The sequence below is a fragment of the Polyodon spathula genome, chromosome 20 (assembly GCF_017654505.1).
Source record: "Polyodon spathula isolate WHYD16114869_AA chromosome 20, ASM1765450v1, whole genome shotgun sequence".
Classification (NCBI taxonomy): Eukaryota; Metazoa; Chordata; class Actinopteri; order Acipenseriformes; family Polyodontidae; genus Polyodon; species Polyodon spathula.
In genome coordinates, this window is record NC_054553.1 from 10,650,507 (window position 1) to 10,674,557 (window position 24,051).

The 24,051-nt window shown below is 37.4% G+C and overlaps 1 protein-coding gene across 2 annotated transcripts in view; it reads left to right on the top strand.

Annotated features, from left to right (window-relative positions):
* Positions 1–218: 218 nt before the first annotated feature.
* Positions 219–24,051, top strand: part of LOC121295285 (rab proteins geranylgeranyltransferase component A 2-like) — a 36,950-nt gene continuing 13,117 nt past the window's right edge. For both annotated transcript variants that reach the window (XM_041219741.1, XM_041219742.1), the window contains exons 1-9: positions 219–297; positions 9,129–9,195; positions 10,315–10,387; positions 11,453–11,577; positions 12,041–12,443; positions 13,598–13,714; positions 13,935–14,055; positions 14,861–15,083; positions 20,787–20,864. In XM_041219741.1, the coding sequence (XP_041075675.1) occupies positions 246–297; positions 9,129–9,195; positions 10,315–10,387; positions 11,453–11,577; positions 12,041–12,443; positions 13,598–13,714; positions 13,935–14,055; positions 14,861–15,083; positions 20,787–20,864 (1,259 nt within the window). In that variant the 5' untranslated portion in view covers positions 219–245. The remainder of the gene's footprint in view (positions 298–9,128; positions 9,196–10,314; positions 10,388–11,452; positions 11,578–12,040; positions 12,444–13,597; positions 13,715–13,934; positions 14,056–14,860; positions 15,084–20,786; positions 20,865–24,051) is intronic.

Sequence of the window (24,051 nt, forward strand, 5' to 3'; positions counted from 1 at the left end):
ACTCGGTTAGGCTACTGTCCTGAAGAATTAGCACATTTGAAACAAGAAGTGACGCTTTTAATATAGACAGAAGCTAGACCTTGTAATCAAATGCCTGTGCAGAATATAGACTACAGGTAATTGCTAGTTCTAAAAAAAATGCACACCCACACTGAACTTCCTCATTTAAGATCACCAATGAACAGGGGGCGTCTTGCTGAAAACGTCACTTCTGGTTGCGTCAAGTCACATGACAATTTTCCAACATGTCTGCTGACCACCTCCCTTCTGAGTTTGAGGTTTTGATTGTGGGGACAGGTAAGAAATCCAAAGCTTATTTGTTGTTAATGCATGATTTAAAATAAATAAATAAATAAATAAATAAGTGTACGACAACGGCACTTAATCCTGAAAGAGACTAAGTACTCTATAATGCAGTTTTATACCTTTTCGTCTGTGACAAAGCTGTATGCCAGTGTCCTCTCCGTACAGATTGGCGTTCTGAGCATCACAAAAATAACTGCTAGTCATTTTAGTTGCATTATATAAAAATGAAAAATGTATTTATTGTAATGTTTATATTTGTTTCAAGTCTTAATGTAGGCTTGAATCGGCTATTTCGTCAAAGATGTATGTGATGCTATATAAAACCTAAATACTAATAATTTGTTTTAGTTAGATAGACATTAATCGCAAATGTACGTTACATTTGTATGGCAATTGAGCATTACATTGCTGTATCACTTGTTACACTGAAGATTAATGTGAACAAAGTATTCGGAACTGCAGTCTCCTATAAGAGAATTTTATTACGGTGTGGTTAATTTGAAAGTATTTTTCCTGTTGGCTTTTGTGTCGTTTGTAGTAAAAAAAAAAAAAAAATCCAAATATCAAAAAAAAAAGCAAATATCCGCTCACAATAGGCCTACTTTGGACCATAGAGACACAGACCAGCACACAAAGTTCCAGCCTTGGCTTGACTTCGCCTGTTTGTTTCCGTTTGGTTTTTAGAACTTCTTTTCAAACAATGGGGCTCTTAAGTCTGATAATTGTGCATACTAGAAGCATATCATTGTCTATGTTTAGTTTTATTTTTGATAGTGCTAAACTAATTTAGATGTTGTTAACTTAAAAATCAGGGCCTGCGTTAATGACCTTAACACGCTAAAGCAACATCTTAATGGTAAACAATACTGTAACCCCTTTACCTAACCACACAAGTGAGCCGCAAATTGAAAACCCGCAGACCCGCTGCAGTCACTGTACAAAACAAAAATAAAACGAATATGATGTTAAAAAAAAAAATAAATAAATGGCTTCAGCTACAAATTACTGAATGTACACCATTTATGAATGGGTTCTTAATTCAAAATGGAAATAATTTTAAGTTAACCAGTGTTGTTGCTTTTCTTTTTCTTTTATTGATTTGAAATGTAATTTCAGAATTAAACATTTATGTACAGGAATATAAATTACAGTAATGTTTATCATCTTATTGGTAAATGTAAGACAGTTTTTTAGTTTTAAGTAATTACTGTATTTTGGTAATGGTTTTGGAGGAAACTGCCAAACAGAGTACAAGTTTCAATGTCTCAACTCATATGAGCAGAGGCAGCCTTGATTTTTAGAATTTTCAAAACTCTTGGGTAAGATATATAAAGCTCTAGATGTAATAATTATTTGTAACAGTGGAAGCTTATCTGTGCAATATCATATAAGCATATGTAGTGTTAGTTATTTTTGTATGTGCCTAGTGCCAAAAATAAATTGATAGATATAAGATTTGCACAGTCTTGTATGTCAAACTTATATTTTTATATGTGCATGCAATGGATGATGGTTTTGATCTGCGTTTTTTTTTGTGTTAATGATGGTTCTAGTTTCGTATTCACAACTGGTGTGGGACTTCAATACTGTAAGAATCATTTTAACCGTTTAACAAAAATGACTGTTTTGAAATCCTACATATCCATGTTTGTTTATTTTTGGGGTAACATTGCCAATAAATTGATAATGACAGTGACTGGTTTGCTTACTGTCTGCCCAAATATATGGTCTGGAAGCATAACCCTCAACCTGTATGGCAGTCCTGTCGAGGACACAAAGTCAATAGAGGATGAGATAGGGCATTGGTTTCTGACGGCTCATGTGCACCTGGAGTCCTTCATTAGGACTTATTTTAATACTGGTTTATGGAGTTTAAGGACATTCAATCTTCCTTTGATCCTTTATGTGGTTGCAGTTGATTTATGACTTAATTTTAATTACTTATTGAAACGAAACTCTCAAACTGCTTTACACTGCACCAGACATGATTCACAGGGACATCCCTACAGGAATTGGGGACAGAGCCTATAAATCTGACCTGTCTCTTTCAATCACAGGCAGTTGAGAAGAACAGGTATGCAAGTAACCTTGCAGTCAGGTGGTAGGCTATATGTTTGTCTTAGTACAGTTTTACCCTATGTGCTTTACAGTTGACTTTCACTGCTTTTTATTATATTGTTTAAAAAAAGCCCATTAAGTGTATAACACTGGAAGTGGTTTAAGGACAAATGTGTTTGGCAAACTATTAAGACAAGCAATGGATAAAAAGGGCTCTCTGATCTTTTAACTATGCAAAAATGTATCATAGTGAGTACTTGACATGCAAAATGGTGAGCATATAAACTGTCCATTGGCGACTGGTTCTGAAGTAAAGGCTGCTTCACATCAGGCGCAATGTTAATTTTCATTGGGCGACAAGGTACATTTGCAGCAAAATGACCATACACGCTTGAAGCGACACAGATGTGATGACAGATTGGAAAACGCTCTTATGGTTAATATATATGGAATTAGATTGTGTAGAAATCTATACCTGGATAGTTATCTGACTATTTGGGATAGTCTGTAGGATATATATAATGATACACATACAGTACTGTGCAAAAGTTTTAGGCAGGTGTGAAAAAATGCTTTCATAGACATGTTAATAGATTATCAATTAACTAAATGCAAAGTGAGTGAACAGAAGAAAAATCTAAATTTTATAACCATATTTGGTGTGACCACCCTTTGCCTTCAAAACAGCATCAATTCTTCTAGGTACACTTGCACAAAGTCAGGGATTTTGTAGGCATATAGTCAGGTGTATGATTAAACAATTATACCAAACAGGTGCTAATGATCATCAATTCAACATGTAGGTTGAAACACAATCATTAACAGAAACAGCTGTGTAGGAGGAATAAAACTGGGTGAGGAACAGCCAAACTCAGCTAACAAGGTGAGGTTGCTGAAGACAGTTTACTGTCAAAAGTCACACCATGGCAAGACTGAGCACAGCAACAAGACACAAGGTAGTTATACTGCATCAGCAAGGTCTCTCCCAGACAAATTTCAAGGCAGACAGGGGTTTCCAGATGTGCTGTCCAAGCTTTTTTGAAGAAGCACAAAGAAACGGGCAACGTTGAGGACCGTAGACGCAGTGGTCGGCCAAGGAAACTTACTGCAGCAGGTGAGACACGTCATGCGTACTTCCCTTTGCAATCTGAAGATGTCCACCAATGCCATCAGCTCAGAATTGGCAGAAAACAGTGGGACCCTGGTACACCCATCTACTGTCTGGAGAAGTCTGGTCAGAAGTGGCCTTCATGGAAGACTTGTGGCCAAAAAGCCATACCTCCGACATGGAAACAAGGCCAAGCGACTCAACTATGCACGAAAACACAGGAACTGGGGTGCAGAAAAATGGCAGCAGGTGCTCTGGACTGATGAGTCAAAATTTGAAATATTTGGCTGTAGCAGAAAACAGTTTGTTCGCCAAAGGGCTGGAGAGTGGTACACGAATGGTGGAGGTTCCTTGCAAGTTTGGGGCTGCATTTCTGCAAATGGAGTTGGGGATTTGGTCAGAATTAATGGCAGTGCTATGAGAAGTACAGGTAGATACTTATCCATCATGCAATACCATCAGGGAAGCATCTGATTGGCCCCAAATTTATTCTGCAGCATGACAACGACCCCAAACATACAGCGAAAGCCATTAAGAACTATCTTCAGCGTAATCAAGGAGTCCTGGAAGTGATGGTATGGCCCCCACAGAACCCTGATCTCAACATCAAGTCTGTCTGGGATTACATGAAGAGAGAGAAGCAACTAAGGCTGCCTAAATCCACAGAACAACTGTGGTTAGTTCTCCAAGATGTTTGGACCAACCTACCTGCCAAGTTCCTTCAAAAACTGTGTGCAAGTGTACCTAGAAGAATTGATGCTGTTTTGAAGGCAAAGGGTGATCACACCAAATATTGATTTGATGTAGATATTTCTTCTGTTCACTCGCGTTGCTTTTTGTTAGTTGATAAATATAATCTATTAACATGTCTATTTTTGAAAGCATTCTTACTTTACTGCATTTCATACCTGCCTAAAACTTTTGCACAGTACTGTATGTAATTTAAAATTTGTGGCAAACTGGGGTGTGCTTTGCCACACTTCGTAGAGGTGCCTGTATATTTTCATTGAACAAAATACACGTAAATTGACAAAACAAAAGCCTCCAAGCAGTTTTAACTACACTTTTACCATGTTCTAAGCTAATACCAGACAGCTACGTTGTTTTCTGGTTGTCAAAACCAACACTCTTAAAGTATGAAATCACTTTATTATCGAGCCTGTCCCCAAAGACTTCCTCCAGGCCATCGCGTTTATGCAGATAACCCCTCCATGTGATGCCCTTCTTATACACCTCCTTCGAAATGGACTCCCATATATTATCTTTCATCTCTGCATCTTTATAATTACGATTATCTTTGTCATGAAGCTCTGGGTAGTTTTCCAGGGTAGGTAGTCATTTTGGATACTGCTTCAACATAGTGGACCGTGTTCATTGAAGTTGTTCTTTGATTGGTCAGTACCCTGGTTGTCATGCAAAGACATTGCAAAAAATAGGATTCAGTCTTATTTATTTTACGTCGCTCAAGCTGAAGTAGTCCATGCATACAGCTCTTAACAGCAAATGTGAATGCACTGAATGAAGTAACGTTGCCCTCTGCACTTAGCAAGAGGGCTGTGCTTGTTTCCTCTCTTGCTGTCTAACTGCTTACCTCGGTTATAAATAACATATGGAATGACTTTCAAGGTAGAGAGAGAGAATCCATTTTGGAATGTTCGATGAAATGAAGAGTGATTTATGATTTCATACAATTCCTGCTGAAATCATTTCAGGCTTTGCTAGGTCATCAAAGTCCTGCCAACCCAAACTATTATTTATTGTATAGTATGTCTCCTGCAGAGTGCGTAATGTTAACCACCATAACATTGTCTTTAACAAACATGATGTGGAAAAAATGATATCGCATTCAATAAATAGCATTATGGGATTTATTTTTATGCAGTATTTTTACTGGGATAGAAGTGGCTCCTGGAATAGACTGTGATAGAACTGGGATGCTGTGAATTGATATATATATTTATTTACACACACAGTACCAGTCAAAAGTTTGAGTACACTTGCTGGAAACTAGGTTTTTTTGGCAATGTTTTATGTCGTATACTTTTCTGTAAATACTTAAATGAAAATACATGTTACAATATACAAAACATAAGGAGTATCAAAGCAGTGTTCAAGGAAATAGAAAATTGTCTCTAAATCTTGGATTCCTCAGAATAGCCACCTTTTGCCTTAATGACAGCCTCACAAACACGAGGCATTCGGTTAACAAGTTTCAGCAGGAAATCACCTGACATGTCTTCCTAGCTCTTCTGCAGCTGTTCCCAGAGATGTAGGGCACCTGTGGGTAACTTTGCTTTGACTTCTGTCCAGTTCGTCCCATCCAAATTCTATTGGATTGAGGTCTGGAGACTGGGCAGGCCAGGTCATTAGATTGAGTTGTCCTTCACTTTCCTCCTTCACCAGATTGTTCTTGCACAACTTTGAGGTGTGTTTCTGGTCATTATCTTGCAAAGCAACCCCAGACCATGACACTGCCTCCTCTGTGCTTGACAGTAGGAACCACACATGCAGAACTTGTGCGCTCACCCTGTCTGCGTCTTACAAATACTCGGCGGTTGGACCCAAATGTTTCAAATTTTGACTCGTAGGTCCATAAGACCGACTTCCACTCCTCAAACGTCCAGTTTCTGTGTTTTTTGGTCCAGGCAAGTCTCTTCCTCGTCTGCATTCTTAACAATGGTTTCTTTTGCAGTAATTCTTCCAGTTAGGCCAGCTTCACGCAATCTCCTCTGAACCGTTGATGTTGAAACATTTGTACTTTTAGTAGCATTTAGCTGAGCTTGTATTTCAGGGGCAGCTAATCGCCGGTTTTGCAGACTTGTGACTCGAATGAACTTGTTCTCTGAGGTCACCCTTGGCCTGCCTGACCTTGTTCGGTCCTTATGAGTGCCAGTTTCTTCAAATCGTTTGATGGTCTTGGCCACAGCAGTTACAGACACTTGCAAAGTTCTTGCGATATGTCTTAGATTGACCTTCATTTCTTAAAGTAATTACTTTTTTTCTTTGCTTAACTGAGTGTATTTTGCCATTTTCTGCTCCCTTGCATTCAGGAATTACAAACTTGTGCCTGCTACCAATATTTATAGTAATCATGGACCCTCACCTGTTAACAATAATTGGTGACAAAGGATAATTAGGTAACATGCTATTTAACTCGGGACATCTAACAAAGACACTTATACATAGGCCAGTGTTCTAACACAGTGTTATACACATTTCATACTTTTAACTGACTTGGGCTTCAGACTGAAATCCCCGTGCTTTGGATGACCATTTCATTGAAATTGACAAGATTTTCATTTAAAAATTAAATTGCAATTCACTTCTGATTATCAGCTTGTATAAGTACACGCATCATATAATGGAATATTAAGTGTTTACAGAAAAGTTTATACAGTTAAAAGCATAGATAATCATGAAAAACCTGGTTTCAAGCAGGCGTACTCAAACTTTTGACTGGTATTGTGTGTACATACATGTAAACATACATGTATGTATGTCTACTTTCAGACATATTCAAAGTCTTCACCTTTTGTCAAAACTTATGGCCTGGAAGTTCCCCCCCCCCCCCCCCCCCCCCCCCCCCCCCCCCCCCCCCCCCCCCCCCAAATTTATCTACGGATCCTGCCCTATAACTTCCAAGTGAAAAAAATACTCAATTTGTACAAAATTAATTCAATAAAAACTGAAATTGGTTCACTTGGTTGGATAAGTGTCCACCCCCACCTTTGTAATAGCAATCCTAAATTAGTTTAGGTGTAACCAATTGCCTTCAAAGTCACACACCAAGTTAAGTGGCTTCCACTTGTGTTAAATTGTAGTGATTCGCATGATTGCAGGATCAATTCAGCAGTTCCTGTAGGTTCCCTCTGCTGGGTAGCGCATTTCAAAGCAAAGACTCACGGCGCTTTCAGAAGAACTCCAGGACAAAGTTGTTAAGGCACAGATCAGGGGATGGGTATAAAAAAAAAAAAAATCAAAGGCCTTGAATATCCCTTGAGGCATGGTCAAGACGATTATTAAGAAGTGGAAGGTGTATGGCACCACCAAGACCCTGCCTAGATCAGGCCGTCCCTCCAATCTGGATGACCGAGCAAGAAGGAGACTGATAAGAGAGGCTACCAAGAGGCCAATGGCAACTTTGCAAGAGCTACAGGCATTTATGGCCAAGACTGGTCAAAGTGTTCATGTGACAACAATATCCCAAGCATGCCACAAATCTGGCCTGTATGGTAGGGTGGCAAGAAGGAAGCCATTACTCAAGAAAACCCATCTTGTTCCCATTTGAAGTATGCAAAAAAAAAACTCAGGAGATTCTGTAGCCATATGGCAAAAAGTTGGTCTGACTAAAATTGAACTTTTTGGCCTAAATCCAAAGCATTATGTTTGGCGCAAACCCAACACAGCGCATCAAAGTGCACCATCCCTACTGTGAAGTTTGGTGGTGGCAGCATCCTGTTTCACATCAGCAGGGACTTGGGCACTTGTCAGGACAGAAGGGAAAATGAATGGTGCAAAGTACAGAGACGTTCTTGAGGGGAAAACCTGCTGCCCTCTGCAAGAAAGCTGAAACTGAGACGGAAGTTCACCTTTCAGCATGACAACAACCCAAAGCACACAGCCAAAGCTCCACTGGAGTGGCTAAAGAAGAAAAAGGTAAATGTCCTTCAGTGGCCCAGTCAGCGCTCCGACCTAAATCCAATCAAAAATTTTGTGGCATGACTTGAAGATTGCTGTCCATCAATGCTCCCCAAGGAACCTGACAAAACTTGAACACTTTTTCTCTAATATAATTTTTTCTCAATTAAACTTTTTTCCCCTTAACAGTAAGTAGAAAAATCCTTATTTAAATGCGTGAAACTTTGAGGCACTTACACAACAAAATGTGAAAGTTCAAGGGGGTTGTAGACTTTCTATAGGCACTTTTAAAAAGGTAGATATGCTGCTAAAATGTATCTCAGCATAAGATGCATTGCATATGAGATTAAAGCAAACAACCCATTCTCTGTCATGTTAGAACACCTGCAGTTTGCATGAAAGCAGTTAAGCCTACCTCTTGAGTAACTCAACTCCAAGAATGAGTTATTCCAAGAGTAAAACTGCATTGGTAGTGATACCATTTCTTCATTTTGTAGGACACCTTGCTCATTCAAGGATACTGCTTCATAAGAAAGTGGTCAACAAATGTCCTATCTAAGCACCGTAAACCAGCATGTGTGACATTATGGTCTATTTTTTAAATGCAGAATCAAACAAAGTTAATATGCTAATTGAAACACTATAGCCCTAAGAGGGGTCATGCCATTGTGCTGCAAGTAATCTACTTCCTGGGCGCTGAGGAAAAGCAAAGTGCAACAGAATTATGAAACCCCAATATGAAACCAAAACGTGTCCACTTTCAAATGTCAGAATGTGTTGTGTTTTTAAATGTATTACTATTATTGAATACATTTCTATTTGTGTATCGTGGTATTGTTCATTGCTTGTATCTATTGTTTTAAATGTTTCCTTATTGTTTTGCATATTCTTATTTTTATGCATTTAAAATGTGTTGCTATGGTAATAAATATGCCTAGCTATGGAGGTGGTATTTTAATTTTGTGACCCCAAAGTTTCATGAGGTTTCACTGTACTAATTGTGTCTGTCTGTTTATAGGCCTTCCAGAATCCATCATTGCGGCAGCATGCTCAAGAATTGGCCAGAAGGTTTTGCATGTTGACAGGTAACGAATAACTGTAGAATTAAAAATTAAGAGTTCATATGTGCATCAGTCACTGCAACACAAAATAAACAATGTTGCAAAATTAGTTGTGTGTTGCAGTATTAAAATACCTTTTTTTTGATAAATTTATTGTGTATAGATTAATTAAACCAGTCACATCCCTGTAAGGTACCGCTCTTTTCACACCTCCTGTGTCATAGAACATTTTAGTTATTTGTTGGATTATCTTTTGTCTACGAGTTTCTGTTTTGATTTTCATAAAACCCCATACATTTTGTGAATAAAAGCATTGTGAATAGGGCCTGGAGATAAATGTTACAAACATCCAACACCTTTAGAAAATTACTTAAGTTAACATCGGAACTAATATTGCAATTATCTCCATGAACTGAGCTTACCAGTATATTTAAAGCAATGCCTTTATAACACTCAAGTTACTTTAAGAATGGTCTTTACTTAAACATGTTTTAAAAGTTGCATACAAAATGTCTGTCTTCTCTCCTCCCCCAAAAAAATTAAACTTGTACGCTAGCTGGCTAAAGAAATTGGATAGTAAAATGAGAGAATCTCCAAATATGTTTGGTCACATTCCCTGTTATGGGATTCATTGTACCCACATAGATGTACTGTTTCATGAAAATGACTATTGGCTAAACAAATAGATAGGTATAAACCAATACGTGTATCAGCAATACAGTTTGTGCTTCTTCCTCAGCTTTCCCGCAGCTCTGAACAGCGTATTCTGCCAGTGAGCAGGAGCCTTGATTTGTGGTGTGGACAAATCAATATTTTTCGTAACCCTCAAAAGGCAGAAAGGGGTGCAAATGCACCCCCAAAAATGTACCATAAGGGTTGATTCCTGTTTCCCAGTTGTTCATATCAAAATAAAGGTTAAGCGCCTAAAGTTTGAGCACATGTAAGGATATCCTATGATCTTTAAAGAGTTATGAGGTATGTTCATTTTAAACACACTGGGGTGCAAATTGCACCCCTTGCTGCTGACGAAGGTTAAAAAGTGTTGCTTTTCTTGTCAACAATTGATTTATGAAGTGTATTCAGTGTGTAAAATCCATTCATTAATATGGAGTGTATTCTGTTTCTTAATGTGTTGTGCTACAGAAGTGCTTATTATGGAGGAAACTGGGCCAGTTTTACATTTTCTGGGTTACTGTCCTGGATTGAAGAACACAAGGTAACCTCTCTTTACTTAAACATTCACAAAAAGGCTGGTAGGAATGTGGGATTCATATGCAACTAGAACTGGCCCACCACAAAAAAGATCTTGATGTTGAAATAGACGAATCCCGGTTTTATAGGAATGAGAAGATTGGGTAAGGAAACTGAATCTATTTAATCAAACAAAGGAGTATTAAGGGGACAATATTGAAGTCTTTAAAATCAAAAAGGAGTTGACAAAGTTAATCCTACCCTATACTGTAAGCACAGCTCAGAAACCAGGCCCAGCAGACACTTTTGAAAACAAAGTGGAGACATACTTGGGAGAGAGGGTAGGAGACACTTTTCTTTTTTACAGTTTAAATTTATAGTGACTAGTGGTTGAAGAAAGGTTACTCTCGTTTCCCAAGGTTGACAAGGACATTCTTGGAATCAAAAGAAATAGAAGTGAATAAAGTTGAATTGCATGTAAGGATATCCCAAGATTGCTAGAGTTATGAGATGTTCATTTTAAACACGCTGGGGTCCATTTGCACCCCTTGCCACTGAGGAAGGATTGAGTGTCTTTTGTTCCAAATTGTGTGAAAAAATAAATATTTCCTTTTTAAATGTTGAGGACTGCATCACGCAAATCTAGCAGTCATTCTCCGTTACATTAGACAATGACAAGTGAGTCTTGCGTTATTCATTTGGCAGGAAGTGCCTGGAGCTCATGCATTCTTCAGAGACTTGAATGCATAGATGTACCTGCATTTGTCTGGAAACAGACATTTGCATGAAATATGGCAGGGTTGTCTAATAGACTGGAATGTTACTGAGCCAGTATGCGATGACAACAAAAGATAAATGATGCAGACTTGTCAGTTGCTCTGTAAAGTTTATGGAGTTTGTAAAACTGTATTTAGTAAACTAAATGGAGGAGTTTACACATTTAAAGGTGGCAGTCTTACCCAGTACCTGAAATTAGACTTCTGCTCAAGATCCCTGAATAAGAGCACTGTGCATTTGGGAAAGTTTTAAAATACTATATAACAAGTGTATGGGTAATGCTATATGTTTTTTTTCTGATTTTCCCTGACAGCAAGAAGCCCGCAACAAAGATGAAGTTAAAGAGTGGAAAGATAAGATTCAGGAAGGTGAAGAAGCTATACTGTTAAACACTGCGGATAAAACTATAACCAATGTGGAAGTATTCTGTTTTGCAAGGTAATAAAACATTCGGTACCAATATAGGTTCAGCTAAATAGACAGTATGGCTATTAACCCTATAGACATTCATAATGAACAGACATTAAGTGCATTTACTTGCACTTGTTCTTAAATAGCTCTTCTCCAATTAAGTTTTTTTGTGTGTGTTTTCATACAAAATAAAAATGATTTTAAACTTCGTTTTGAGGTTTGGAACAGATTTCTCCAGTTGATAGCATCCTTGCATTCATTGACATAGGCTTGGTGGTCCGGTGGTTAAAGACAGGGGCTTGTTAACAGTTCAATCCCAGCCACTGTCTGTGACCCTGAGCAAGTCACTTAACCTCCTTGTGCTCCGTCCTTTGGATGAGAAGTAAAACAGAGGTCCTATAGTAAGTGACTCTGCAGCAGTTGTGATGTGATAGTTCATCCCCTAGTCTGTTTAAGTCACTAAATGACTAATTAATATTTTCTTTAACAGTCAGGATTCAGAGGACAATATACAGGAAGAGGGTGTCTTGCAGTTGAAACATGATAGTTCAGTTACTGCTCCTGGGACAGAGGAAGATGGTGGTAGTTCAGAAGATTGCCCTGGTCAACAAATCCAGGCTACAGTTACTAATACTGTAGAGTCATCTCCTTCAGAGGATCCAGTGAGGAGTGACTCACAAGCTTCTGCCCAAGCAACAGATGATGCACCATCCACCCAGGAAGAAAACCATGGCAATCTCTGTTCTGCAGAATCTGACAAACAAGAATCTGGTGTAACTGAACACGTCTCAGCCTCGCCAGCATCAGAATGTACTGATGGAAAAAAGAAAAAGATCACCTATTCCCAGATCGTCAAAGAAGGCAGAAGGTTTAATGTTGATTTAACTTCTAAGGTAAAGTTGGGAATATGCTTAAATAACTTAATAAAATTTTTTCCCCTGTTCTACAGTATGTTGTATAAAAATAGGAGAGGAAATACAACAGATGAACTTTGAGTTCAAAGCATGTCAGTGATTGGGGGAAGCAGTGGGTATATTTTTATACAAAATTGTTATTGCTAAGTTTCAGAACAATTCAATAAGTACTTTTTTATATTTAATTCATGTTTAAATCACTTTAAATTGAATAAAGTAATTTAGACATGTTTAAAAGTTGGTCATTTGATCAGATTCCTGGTTTTAACAGATAACAAACATAAGCACAAGATTATATTTTAAGTGTATTGTTTTAAAGGAAAAAGTGGACTTATTTTGTTTACGTTTTACTTTCATTTATGTATACACACTTTGTTGCAAGTTAGGTTTGTCATGCAAAGATCGTACACAGATGCTAAAAAAGAGGTAAGTGGCAGAAAATACTCATTTTCTGGTGATTAATGGCTCATACAGATTTTATTTAACAAACCCTTTCAGATATTGTAATGTTCCTGAATGAATACATTTTAAATTAAATGCATTGTGTAGCAAGAAGAATCACTCAGTTGGCAAAAACCTGACAGCTGTTTTAACTGAGTATTTATTCATTCATTCATTCTTTAACCAGGTAAAAAACTCATTGAGACAAGGCCTCTTTTACAAGTGTCCCAGCAAGATGACCAGAAACGGGAAGAAGTAATTTCGCATCCCTAAAAATAACATCACTGAAAGACCATCTCATCATATGTTCAATCTGGAATCAGAACCATTTACACTTTGATACTTCTTGGAACATACTCCTTAATACATTTGATCTGTCATTATTCTTTGTTTAGCTGATACATTTGAGTTATTTATCTGATGCTTAATCATATCCCAGATACTCTTGTCCAGACTATACCATGCCATAGGGGAGCTGTAGCTGAATGCTGATCGGCCAACCCAGGATCTAGTCCAAGGCACTTGATAGATAAGTGCAGTACTTGGGTATATTTACGTGTAGTAACAAACCTACCTTTCCATTGTCATTTTACATACAATATGTTTCATTAACCTAATTTGTTAGTAAGTGGCCAGGGTCTTTTATATCGTTAATCGTTCACTGTCTTTTTTTTTTTTTTTTTTTTCTATAGCTCCTGTATGCCAAGGGCTCTTTGGTTGACCTGCTTATTAAGTCCAATGTTAGTAGATATGCAGAATTCAAAAATGTTACCAGGATACTTACTTACCAAAATGGAAAAGTGGAGCAGGTAATCTGACAATGTTTTGCATACATATTGGATTGAAATTGAACTAAAGGTACTGTAGATGTTTTTAGTTTCACAGGAAGAATATAATTGCAATATGAAAGGTGTGCCTAAGGTGATCTATTTTGAGTATTTAACTGTTAACAACTTCTTCTTTTCTTCACCTTTATTGAAATGTAGTAACAGGAAATACTGTACGTGTGCATACAATTGTCTTTTGTAGGTGCCTTGCTCAAGAGCAGATGTCTTTGCAAGCAAGCAGCTTACTGTGGTGGAGAAGAGAATGCTAATGAAGTTCCTCACATTTTGTATGGACTATCAGCAACATCCTGAAGAATACTTGGGTATTACAGTAAAACCTGTCTAATCCATCCCCTCTATAAACTAGCATTCTGTAATTTGGCATGTTTTTTGGGTCCCAACAAAATCCCTATTGAAATTAATAGTGTGATACCCTGTACTCTACAGTCCAGAACTTGTCTTTTCTGGAATGCAGGATTATTTTTGACTCTGCCTAAAATCAATGTAAATCTGACTGCAGTCTGGCACCAAGTCATGTGACTTGACTAAGTTTAAAACTAGTGAGGGGGGAGGTGAGGTGAACCTGTTCATTTCCATTAGAAATTGAAACAGTCCCTTGATGTTATACTACAACGGTAGTTATCAGCAAGTATCCCAATATTTTTGCCATAATGGCAACTGCTTAGGCCCCATTATACTGTAACCTAACTGACACTTTGAAAGTCTGTATACGAGGGGTGTGCCGATGTTTGTTTGTATTTTCTGAGTATCTTTTGAGAAGTATTTATTAGCAGGTGTTAAATAAATCAAAACCAACCTATTTATTGTGTTGATTTCAAAAGAATTGTGTGTTTACAGTATGCTTTATTGTAGGATGATCTGCTGAATATGGCTGTGACTGTAATATGTCATGTTCTGAAAATTGTGGACCTGTAAAGCAAATCCAGAGTGGCTAGACAATGAAATTTGGGGGGGGGGGGACTTTCAGAACTTGTAAATACAATTGAGGATGTTCCAAATAATTTGTAGAATGTATGTGCTGAGTTTTACTCTATCCAATCCAGGATGTTAACAATATGGATGCATTTATATTTGTATATAAGTTAAACACCAGTGCTTTCTCTTCAGATTTCAAAGACCACACATTTGTCGAGTTTTTGAAGATGAAAAAGCTAACGGCTAACCTGCAGCACTTTGTCCATCATTCGATCTCCATGGTCTCGGATACTGATAAAACCACAAAGGGCCTCCGTGCTACCCAGAATTTCCTGCAGTGTCTTGGGCATTATGGAAACACCCCCTTCCTTTTCCCCCTTTATGGAAATGGGGAAATCCCACAGTGCTTTTGCAGGTGAGGTTAAAATCATTCCTTTGGTTCTAGTGAATATGTAGTGAAGAAAATTAAGCTGACAAATGGTTTATGATTTAAAAAAAAAAAAAAAAAAAAAAAAAAACACTTTATATACAAGAGAGGTATTCAATTCACTTAAGCACAAGATTTAAAATGACTTTGGATAAGGCCTCTGTATAGCTCGGTGCATATGATTCTATTAGAGTGCACGGATCTCCATGGAGTCAATTTCGAAAGATATGAAGACTGACAAAACTTTGTAAAATGGTTGAGTCCGCTCCCATTTGTCTGTCTTCTGTCCAATGATAGGGGTTTCCACTCTATCATTGCACATTCCCTCTGTGGGGGTGAAAAGGAGTTGCATACCACATTGTACCTAGTAGGGTGCATACATCTTGTCTTTCAGTTCCCCTCCCCCATCACACACTATTTTTGCTACTCTCCTTCTTTTTGGTGTTTTAGCTCAGACACCTATCTGTGACTGAGTCGTGTTAGGCTATGCAAAACTGCACGTAGCTGGTTTTGCCGATAGGAAATGAAAACTCGAAACTTACACAATACTGTATAGAACCTTAATATAAAAGCAGATTAAAGCAACTGAATTAGTAAGCACATTAAATCGACTATAAAAACACATTCACACACAATTTAAACATAATGATTAAAAACAACTTAACCGTACAAGATACACAATGTAAAACTTATCATTAATAACATAATTGATACCTCATGCAGAAAGCCATCACTACAAATATGTATGCGTGACAGGATAGCACAGTGGCCCAGATGTTAGTTGGCAGGAAAGAGACACTGAGACAAGGAAGCTGCAGTTTTAGCACTGGAGTGCACATTTATTAAACAAACAAAAAAATCTAATCAACAGAACACAAGGGCCAAAATAAAGGTTAAACAAAACAATACAATCGATGCCTGTCAGCTGGGCATTGGCCTTTTAGACTCCAAAAACACAGGTCCAAACACACCAAACTCCCACCGCCAGGCAAAGGATTTATTCTTCCCTTTTATACACGTGGCCACTCCCCAGTTAGCACTCAGTTACTTAATTGGGGAATTGCCAGACCTGTGGTTGCTGGCAAGGACAGATTTAACCACATCACAAAACCGCAGAATTTTATACTCGGCGAGCGATATTTTGCTGCCGAAACGTTTTCTTGCAGCAGCAAATCTGGGTGTAGCCAGTCCGGTCCGTGGTGTGGGATACGTCATGTCTTGATGAACTCTAATATCCATCAACATGGAGGAGCTACTGATAGCGGATGTTTCTCAGCATCCTGAGCTATTTGACTATAAAAATAAGAATTTCAAGGACATTGGTTATGGGTCTATTGAATGATCCACAACAAATACTAACCGCTTACACCCTGCATTAGTCCAGATACGTCCTGTGTCGTTTCAGATATACATGTCAAGTAATTAACTAGTTGTCAGCTGACTGATTATTGTGTATACAATTGCGAAGAATGTGATCCCTTTTTTTCCTTCATAGCAGCTGCTATACAATGTGTTACTACAGATACAGCATCACAGTCCAGTCTTAATTGTTAATTAATATATAATAGATTTCTTGTAGAAAAAGGCTTTCACATTGTATTCCAAAATTAATATTTTAAATGCATATTCTTAAATGGCAGATATTTCTGTGGTGTTCTGATATGGAACTTGTAACGTTAGATCCTAAAATTTCTGTTGACGGACATGGTCGTTCAAGCAGTAAAAATTCAAGAATGATATAGATTTTTTGGATTGTTGTACAGAGCTGCGAGGTGGTGGGCTGTGTGTTTTTTTTTTTTTTTTTTGTCGCGTCAAAGTGGTATGAGGACTAAAAATATGTTCAGTTAAATATTCAAAATAATGAGATCCTCTGTACAGCTCTCTCTCGCTGCACTGCTTCAGTTCAGGAAACTTCTGGTTGAATGTATATTTTGTTTCAATATTGTATTTAGTATTTCAAAGTAAAATCGTATAAATTAAACTTTATCATGTCAATTTGTAATCCTGTTCTAAACCAAAATGACTATTTTTTTTAATTAGTGGTTGACACACAGTGGCAATCTGTAAGCTTTTCATTATATTTTATACCCAAAACTTGATTCAATATGATTAATTCAAGCAGACCTTTAACAAGAGAATACAAAATGTGCCCTACAAATAATGATTTAACTATCCCTTTCAATTCAAACTGATAAAATACTGTATTTGCAACATTAAACCGGATAAAGCCTGATTTGGTTTGTGCTTCATTTGTTTGTTCTTCTCTTGAGGAAAGACTCGCACCTGGATAAATGGCTGGGTGAGATAATCCATCACTCTGAAACCTGTACTTTGGTGATGGATGGATAGATTGGGAAAGTAATTTAATAATCTTCATTTTTTCAGGTTATTCACAGATCAGTGAGCATGGCTGTTAATAAAGCCATGAAAGGCTTTTGTGTCCTTACTCGTATTATATCAAGTTTTGACAGGAAAATACTTTTTCATTTGTAAATAACCTTTTGACATACCATACAAAAATGTGGTCATTGGTGATAACTTAAGTCGAGTCCTTGTGCAAGAAAAGAGGTCCATTTTAATTATCTAGACTAGCAGATCTTAATGCCATCCTAAAACATTTTACTATTCCTTTTTTTTTTTTTTTTTTCCCCCCCCCCCCCCACCCCCCCAAGTGATTTATTGACCCTTATTAACCAATTACTTTTTAATTGCATGCCAAACGTTGTGTGTAGTATTGTGTTTAATGTGTAATATTACATCTAACAGTCATTTGCACTAACTTTGGACCACAACTGGCCATCACAAATCCACCACTTATGTTGAAGGTATTGTTTATCCTGATAACCTGATGTGTAGCTTATTTCAGTAACATAAATTAGAAGTTTTAGTTGGGAGAAAGGAATATACCTTACACATGACATGGTCTTATTTGCACCGGAGAATATAAATTGGGGGCTTGCATCCAGTGAGCCGAGTAGCGGGTTCTCACTCAAGTGGGTTTGAGGCAGTTAATGCTCATGCTTTCATGTTGCATGTTCTTTAAAAGAAAAAAACATTCTGCAGGTTGTGGAAGTCTGTCCTAAAACTACTGGAAGGTGTCTTAAATATATGTAGGCTAAACAACAAAACGGGGAACTGCTCTGGGAACGGCCACCAAATTGTGCAATAATGTAGAGCCTGTCCTTGTTACTTATCCCCTCCTGGGGAATTTGTATTTCTCAATGAGAATATATTAGAAGCGTACTTATGTCTTTGTTTATGCTTTTCTCGGCTCCCATGGCATGTAAATTATCCACGTTTTGCAATGCGGGATCAATATTTGTGCACACTGACATTTTATACATAACAACTATTAAAAAAAAAAAAAAAAAATTTGAAAATCTGACTTTGTTTGAAGTCGGGGTAGGGCGATAGCTTAATCCGGGGTGTGAAATACAGTAATTTTATTACTGAAAATAAAATTATGCAGTATATATTAAAAAAAAAAAAACACTAGTTATTAATGCTGCTTGCAATTTGTTGTGAAACTGACATGTACTTTACTGTTTTTATACTTGGTTTATATTGATTTGTTTTATAAATAAATTTTAGAAATACTAAAGCTAGGGGGCTCCCAAGTGGCACGTCCGGTAAAGGCGCTGCACATGGAGAGCAGGATGTGCCCTATAGCCTGGGGATCGCAGGTTTGAGTCCAGGCTATGTCGCAGCCCACTGTGACCGGGAGTTTCTAGGGGGTGGCGCACAATTGGACGAGCACTTTAATGCTGTTTCTAGCCAGACTGCCACAGTACTTTTTCTGGAATGGATTCCTCTGAGCTTTTAAAGTTGGATGGAAAGCCAGTTATTCCACACAACTGATTATTAGGCGGTGTGGTTATGGCTGGCATTTACTCCATAATGCCACACCACAACCAGTTAGATTCTCGTTAATGTTGAGCATAATTAGCAAAGTTGGTGGTTCTCATTGCAGCATTGAGAGAATACTGTATCTAAATGTAAAGGTCACCATAGGCAATTTGTAGAGGGGTATGCTTGGTATTTCATAAGGTGGTGTAGTGTTGTCTTGCTGCTGCTTGCTTTTTGTTACATTGCCTTTTAATTACTGAATAAAACTAGTTGGCAGTTTTTTGGGGGTTTTTTTCAGGGGGGGGGGGGGGGGGGGTGGTTATATGTGGATAAGATGAAGATTTACTGTGGATGTGACCTTCACCACATTAGCTGGAACAGTAATCAGTGGAATTAATAGAATAATCAAATTATACACAAACTCATAAATCATTGTGAACAGCGCTGTCAAAAGTTCAGCTATTAATGGGTCCTATTGTTTTGCTACTGTATTAAAAAGTCACATTCTCTGATTCCTGCCTTGATAGGAACTGAAATGGCATTTAAAGGCTGTGAGGAACCGCAGGCTACAGGTCTAAAAATTTCACAACTGTTAATTTTCCAGTAATTTAACTTGTCTCCTGGACGAAGGTGAACCTAAGTAACAGTGTTGGTGTTATCTTTCAGCAAAAAATAGGGTCATTGTTGGAGATAGCAGACAGTTAATTAGAGTAATATCAGTTAAATGTCTGTCATATAGGGTTAATGACATCAAAGGGTTCCTTCGTTTTCCATACCAAGGCCAAATTGCCTGAATGGCCTATTGTAAGGACATCAGCTTGTCTAGATAATTGTTTACGATTGTATCATAACCAGTGTATAAAGATGTCATGTTTTATAATTAATGTTTGGGAAATGAGGCTGGGATAAGGTACAAATGGTGTGGAGCAAAACATTCAGCCCTTAATTCTTAAAGTGCATCAAACTTTTGCTGGTTTCTAAATTTCCAAGGTCAGCCAATTATAACCTGTAATGTGTAATGCCAGTTTTATACATGATATATCAACACTAGCATAGATGATGTCTAATAGCTTGTTCATTAGCAGTTTGTGACCTAAAAGGCTGAGTGATATACTGCAGTGCCTACTGCTTTTATAATACAGCGTGGATAGATGTTAATTATTTAACAGCTTTTGTTTTTGAAAATGAACCCAACAATCACTGATGCCTCACTGAATAGCTTATCCCAAATAAAATAACTTGTGTTACTTTTTAACCTGTTGATACAGGCCTGTGGTCTATATTCTTTGTTTTAAAAGGCACCACAGGTGTTTACATGTTGAGAAATGTACGAGTAATGCTTCAGTGGACAGCATTGAGCCTCAAAAAAGAGGGAAGTAGTAGGTACAGTGGTACAACAGACCTATCTGGAAACCAAGCACACAAACTTAAAGAACATTTAAACGACTTTTCACCCTTTTGAAAACTGCATGAAACACAACCTACAACAAACAAAACGCAGTTAAATCTTATAACAGTTTACCATGCTAAAAGCATAGGAAAACTGAAATTACTGTGCAAATTTACTGGAGTAAACTTATAGGAGAGGCAGATTTAAACCCATATTTTATTGTTTTCTCTCAATGTCACCTTCTACCTTTCAAATCTAAATATAGCCTTACCAGCAGGTAAGATGAAGAAAACAAAACTCAACCCTGTGATGACAAAATACACAGCTTGGTGTGTTTTTTTTTGTGGTTTTAGCTGAAGTCCTGTGAATTGCGAGTTCAAAAATGACACTTCTGATAATGTCCAGGTGCTCTAGGTTCAAATACTTCATATTATTTTTTTCTTTTTGTTCTGCAGAATGTGTGCAGTTTTCGGTGGAATCTACTGTCTTCGACATGCAGTGCAGTGCTTGGTGGTAGACAAAGAAACAAAGAGGTGAGTGCTGAATTAACCTGCCTTTCACATGGTTAATAAAAAGAAGACACATGTTTGGTCCACCTGTGAAATACAAATCCTGTTTTACTCTAGTTAATCAGGGATCAGCCTTGATTAAAAGTAATTTGTGCATTGGTCCTCCAAACATGGAAACAGGGCCTAGAATATAGATACGAAATTAATTTTCTTGAGGTAGTACTAAAGCTGCTGATCATCCGAGCTTGGAAGACCAATCATTTCTGCTGCCAGGGGGCCAGTGATGAGTGATGTTAGTTTTCCTTGTGGCCTTACCTACACTAATTGATTTTCATCAGAAGACAAAAAAGCCCTCTGTTACTGCATTTTAAAAAATTGAGTTCACCTAAAGTCTCATCAGATTAATCACTGCTGATAATGCATGTCATTCTGAGAGATAGGACTTTAATGAGTTTTAAGGTAGGTTGTTGTCATCAACTAGGTTAGCCTAAGATAAATTCTTTCATCTATACAGTTGCAAACAGGCCAGCATGTCATGCAGATAATAGTATATGGCTACTTTTGATTATTGTTTAAGGGAGAGCGGTGTTTATAAATCCATTGTTTTACTGATATGTATAAAATGTACAGTTAAATTGATTTTCTTCTGATTTTAAAATCTTAATGACTCATTGCAAAAAAGTATAACCTGCTTTGTTCTGTCCTTAATTACGATTTAATTAAATAAATGAACAATTTTTTGTGTTCGATTTGAGTTAGAAACAAAGGAGCTGTCTTTGTGTCGTTTTGGTGTTTCTTTGCTTGTAGTAGGACATGGGGAAACTACTAAAATGCACTGACTGACTTATCTTTCATTTTGTATCAACATAGAAATATTAATTTATTTGAAATGATTCTGGTAGTTTGAGAATGTACAGAACATTTCTAAAGACATGGTTAAATCACATCGCCCGGAGGTATGGCAGTTACTATTTTAATATCTCATGGACAAAGGCTAGCTTTGCAAAACTTGTTAGAGGTCTATTATGTAAATAAGTTTTGTGTATGTGGTGGGTCCTGGTGGTGTATGGTGTGCAGAGTCATGGACAGTCTTCAGTCGGTCACCCTTTGCAGTGATACAGTCCTCTGGGCAACGGGGCATTCCATAAGAGGTGAGCAGTGTCCTCCTGTGGAATTGACACAAGCAGGCTCCTCTTATTGACAATTGCAGTCCTGTCACAAGTTGGGAGGACATCTTTGTTTTGAGACATGTGGGTGGACATTGTCCTGCTGGAATACAGCATCATAGAAAGGGCACCACTATTGGGCATATGCATCGTTGGGATATAATTGTTGCTTTGAACAACAAGGGGTGATCTGGATGCGTAACTGATGGTGTCCCACCCTTTATGCCAGGTGTCGCTCTGACACAGGCTAGATTGTCTCTCTTACGGGAAAGTGGGGCACACGTCCCGACATTGTAAAGCATTAGAGTTTTCTGTTGAAATAGACACCAACGTCAAGTTTCCTCAATGAAAGTTCTAGAGTGAATGTCAATTTCTTCTTTGTGAAACAGGTTTGTCAATGGACATATGCTAAATTTTAGTTGGTTACAGACCAGATTTTCAATGCATTAATTTTATCCACAGCAACTGTTCCACCACTGAGTGAAATAGACATAAGCATGTGTAGAGCCTTTTTTGGTTCTGTAGGGATTTGGATGTTGTGGTGTGTGGGTTTTTTTTTTTTTTTTTTTTAACACAGCTTGAATGGTGTTTTAAAAGCTGTTCAGATTAACAGACAAGACAGTTGATGTGAATCTGTGAGTGTGCTGAAATAAAACCAATTAAATCTGGGATGAAAAGCAAGGTATTTATCACCAGTGCTATGTGAAAACTGCCTTCTACTGTGAAACATACAAGCATGACAATTATAATAATTTCCACTGGCTTAGTTTTAGTTTTACACCAAGCAACGGTTGTTTGAACACCAGGAAGATTACTTTCAATGTACTATCAAAATGTACAGATTGTTTAACTTTCTGTATAAATTGTCCTATAACGTGGGGCTGTTGCTGGTTTTAGTGTTATATAGTGACAGTCTCCAGCTTATTATTTTGTCTATCCAGTGAGGCACAATGGCCCCTAAAAGGTATTAGGTGGTTGCTGTCATTTTGTATTGGTAGAAAAGTGCAGCCACCAGTAGGTAACCCTATCATATCAACTTTCACTTCACAACCGCAAACCCCTTTGTCATATATCCATTATAAGCAAGGTGGCATAAATCACTTACCGGCCCAGTGGCAGATTAGCAACCACCAACCTTACTCTGGTTGCTAAATCATTTTTTTTTGGTGGCCAAAAAAATAAATGAAAGTGTATGAACAAAATTTCATTACAAGCATCTGTCTAACAACTCCTCATCCATTATAAAAAGGAATATGCGGCATATGTAAATTAACTAAACAAACAATTGCTTATAAAGAACAAGACTTTTGCTTTAAAAAAAATAAATAAATAAATAATTCTCATGTATTCGGATACAAAAATCAGATGTTCGATAATGACAAATACCTTGCACTTATTTACCATCTTGCCAAAATCTGCGCAACAATTTCAAAAAATGACAAATGAAAGAGTTATCTGAACCATTTTGTCTCATTGAGCATTTTGCTGCATTACAGCACTTAAATATTTTCTTTAACTTAAGTTTCCAGGGCATTTTGTTAATGGCATGTGTGCAAACCTTAAGTTTGTATTTGTTATTAGTTTTTTGCTGTTCTAAATTTCTTAAATGCAACTGTTAACCTATTTATTTTTTATTTTACAACAGTACTCAAACATTTGGTCACCATCACAACTGCTGCAAGAAACAGAACGTCATGTCGCATTCATAAATACTGACACGTGCTTTTAAAGGTTGACGCAACATTTTTGTGCCTAACCCTGAAAAAATAGTTAAAAAAATAAAGTTTAGTTGCAGTTTGGAGCCCTGCGTCATAATTTCTCATTTCTGTGTGATTCAGTGGTATGAACAGATTGATGCATTACGATGGTGAGTTTTGAGGGAGTATTCTGGTTGAATCATATTGTCAAAGAACCAGTATGTTAATGGATCTGAGTTGAACAGCCTCTTTTCATTTTAAATAATAACAGAATGATTGGGTGTATTAATCCTGACATTGTCTTCTGTTGATATAGTAGAGATCTTTGACCTGGCTCCATAATTGTAA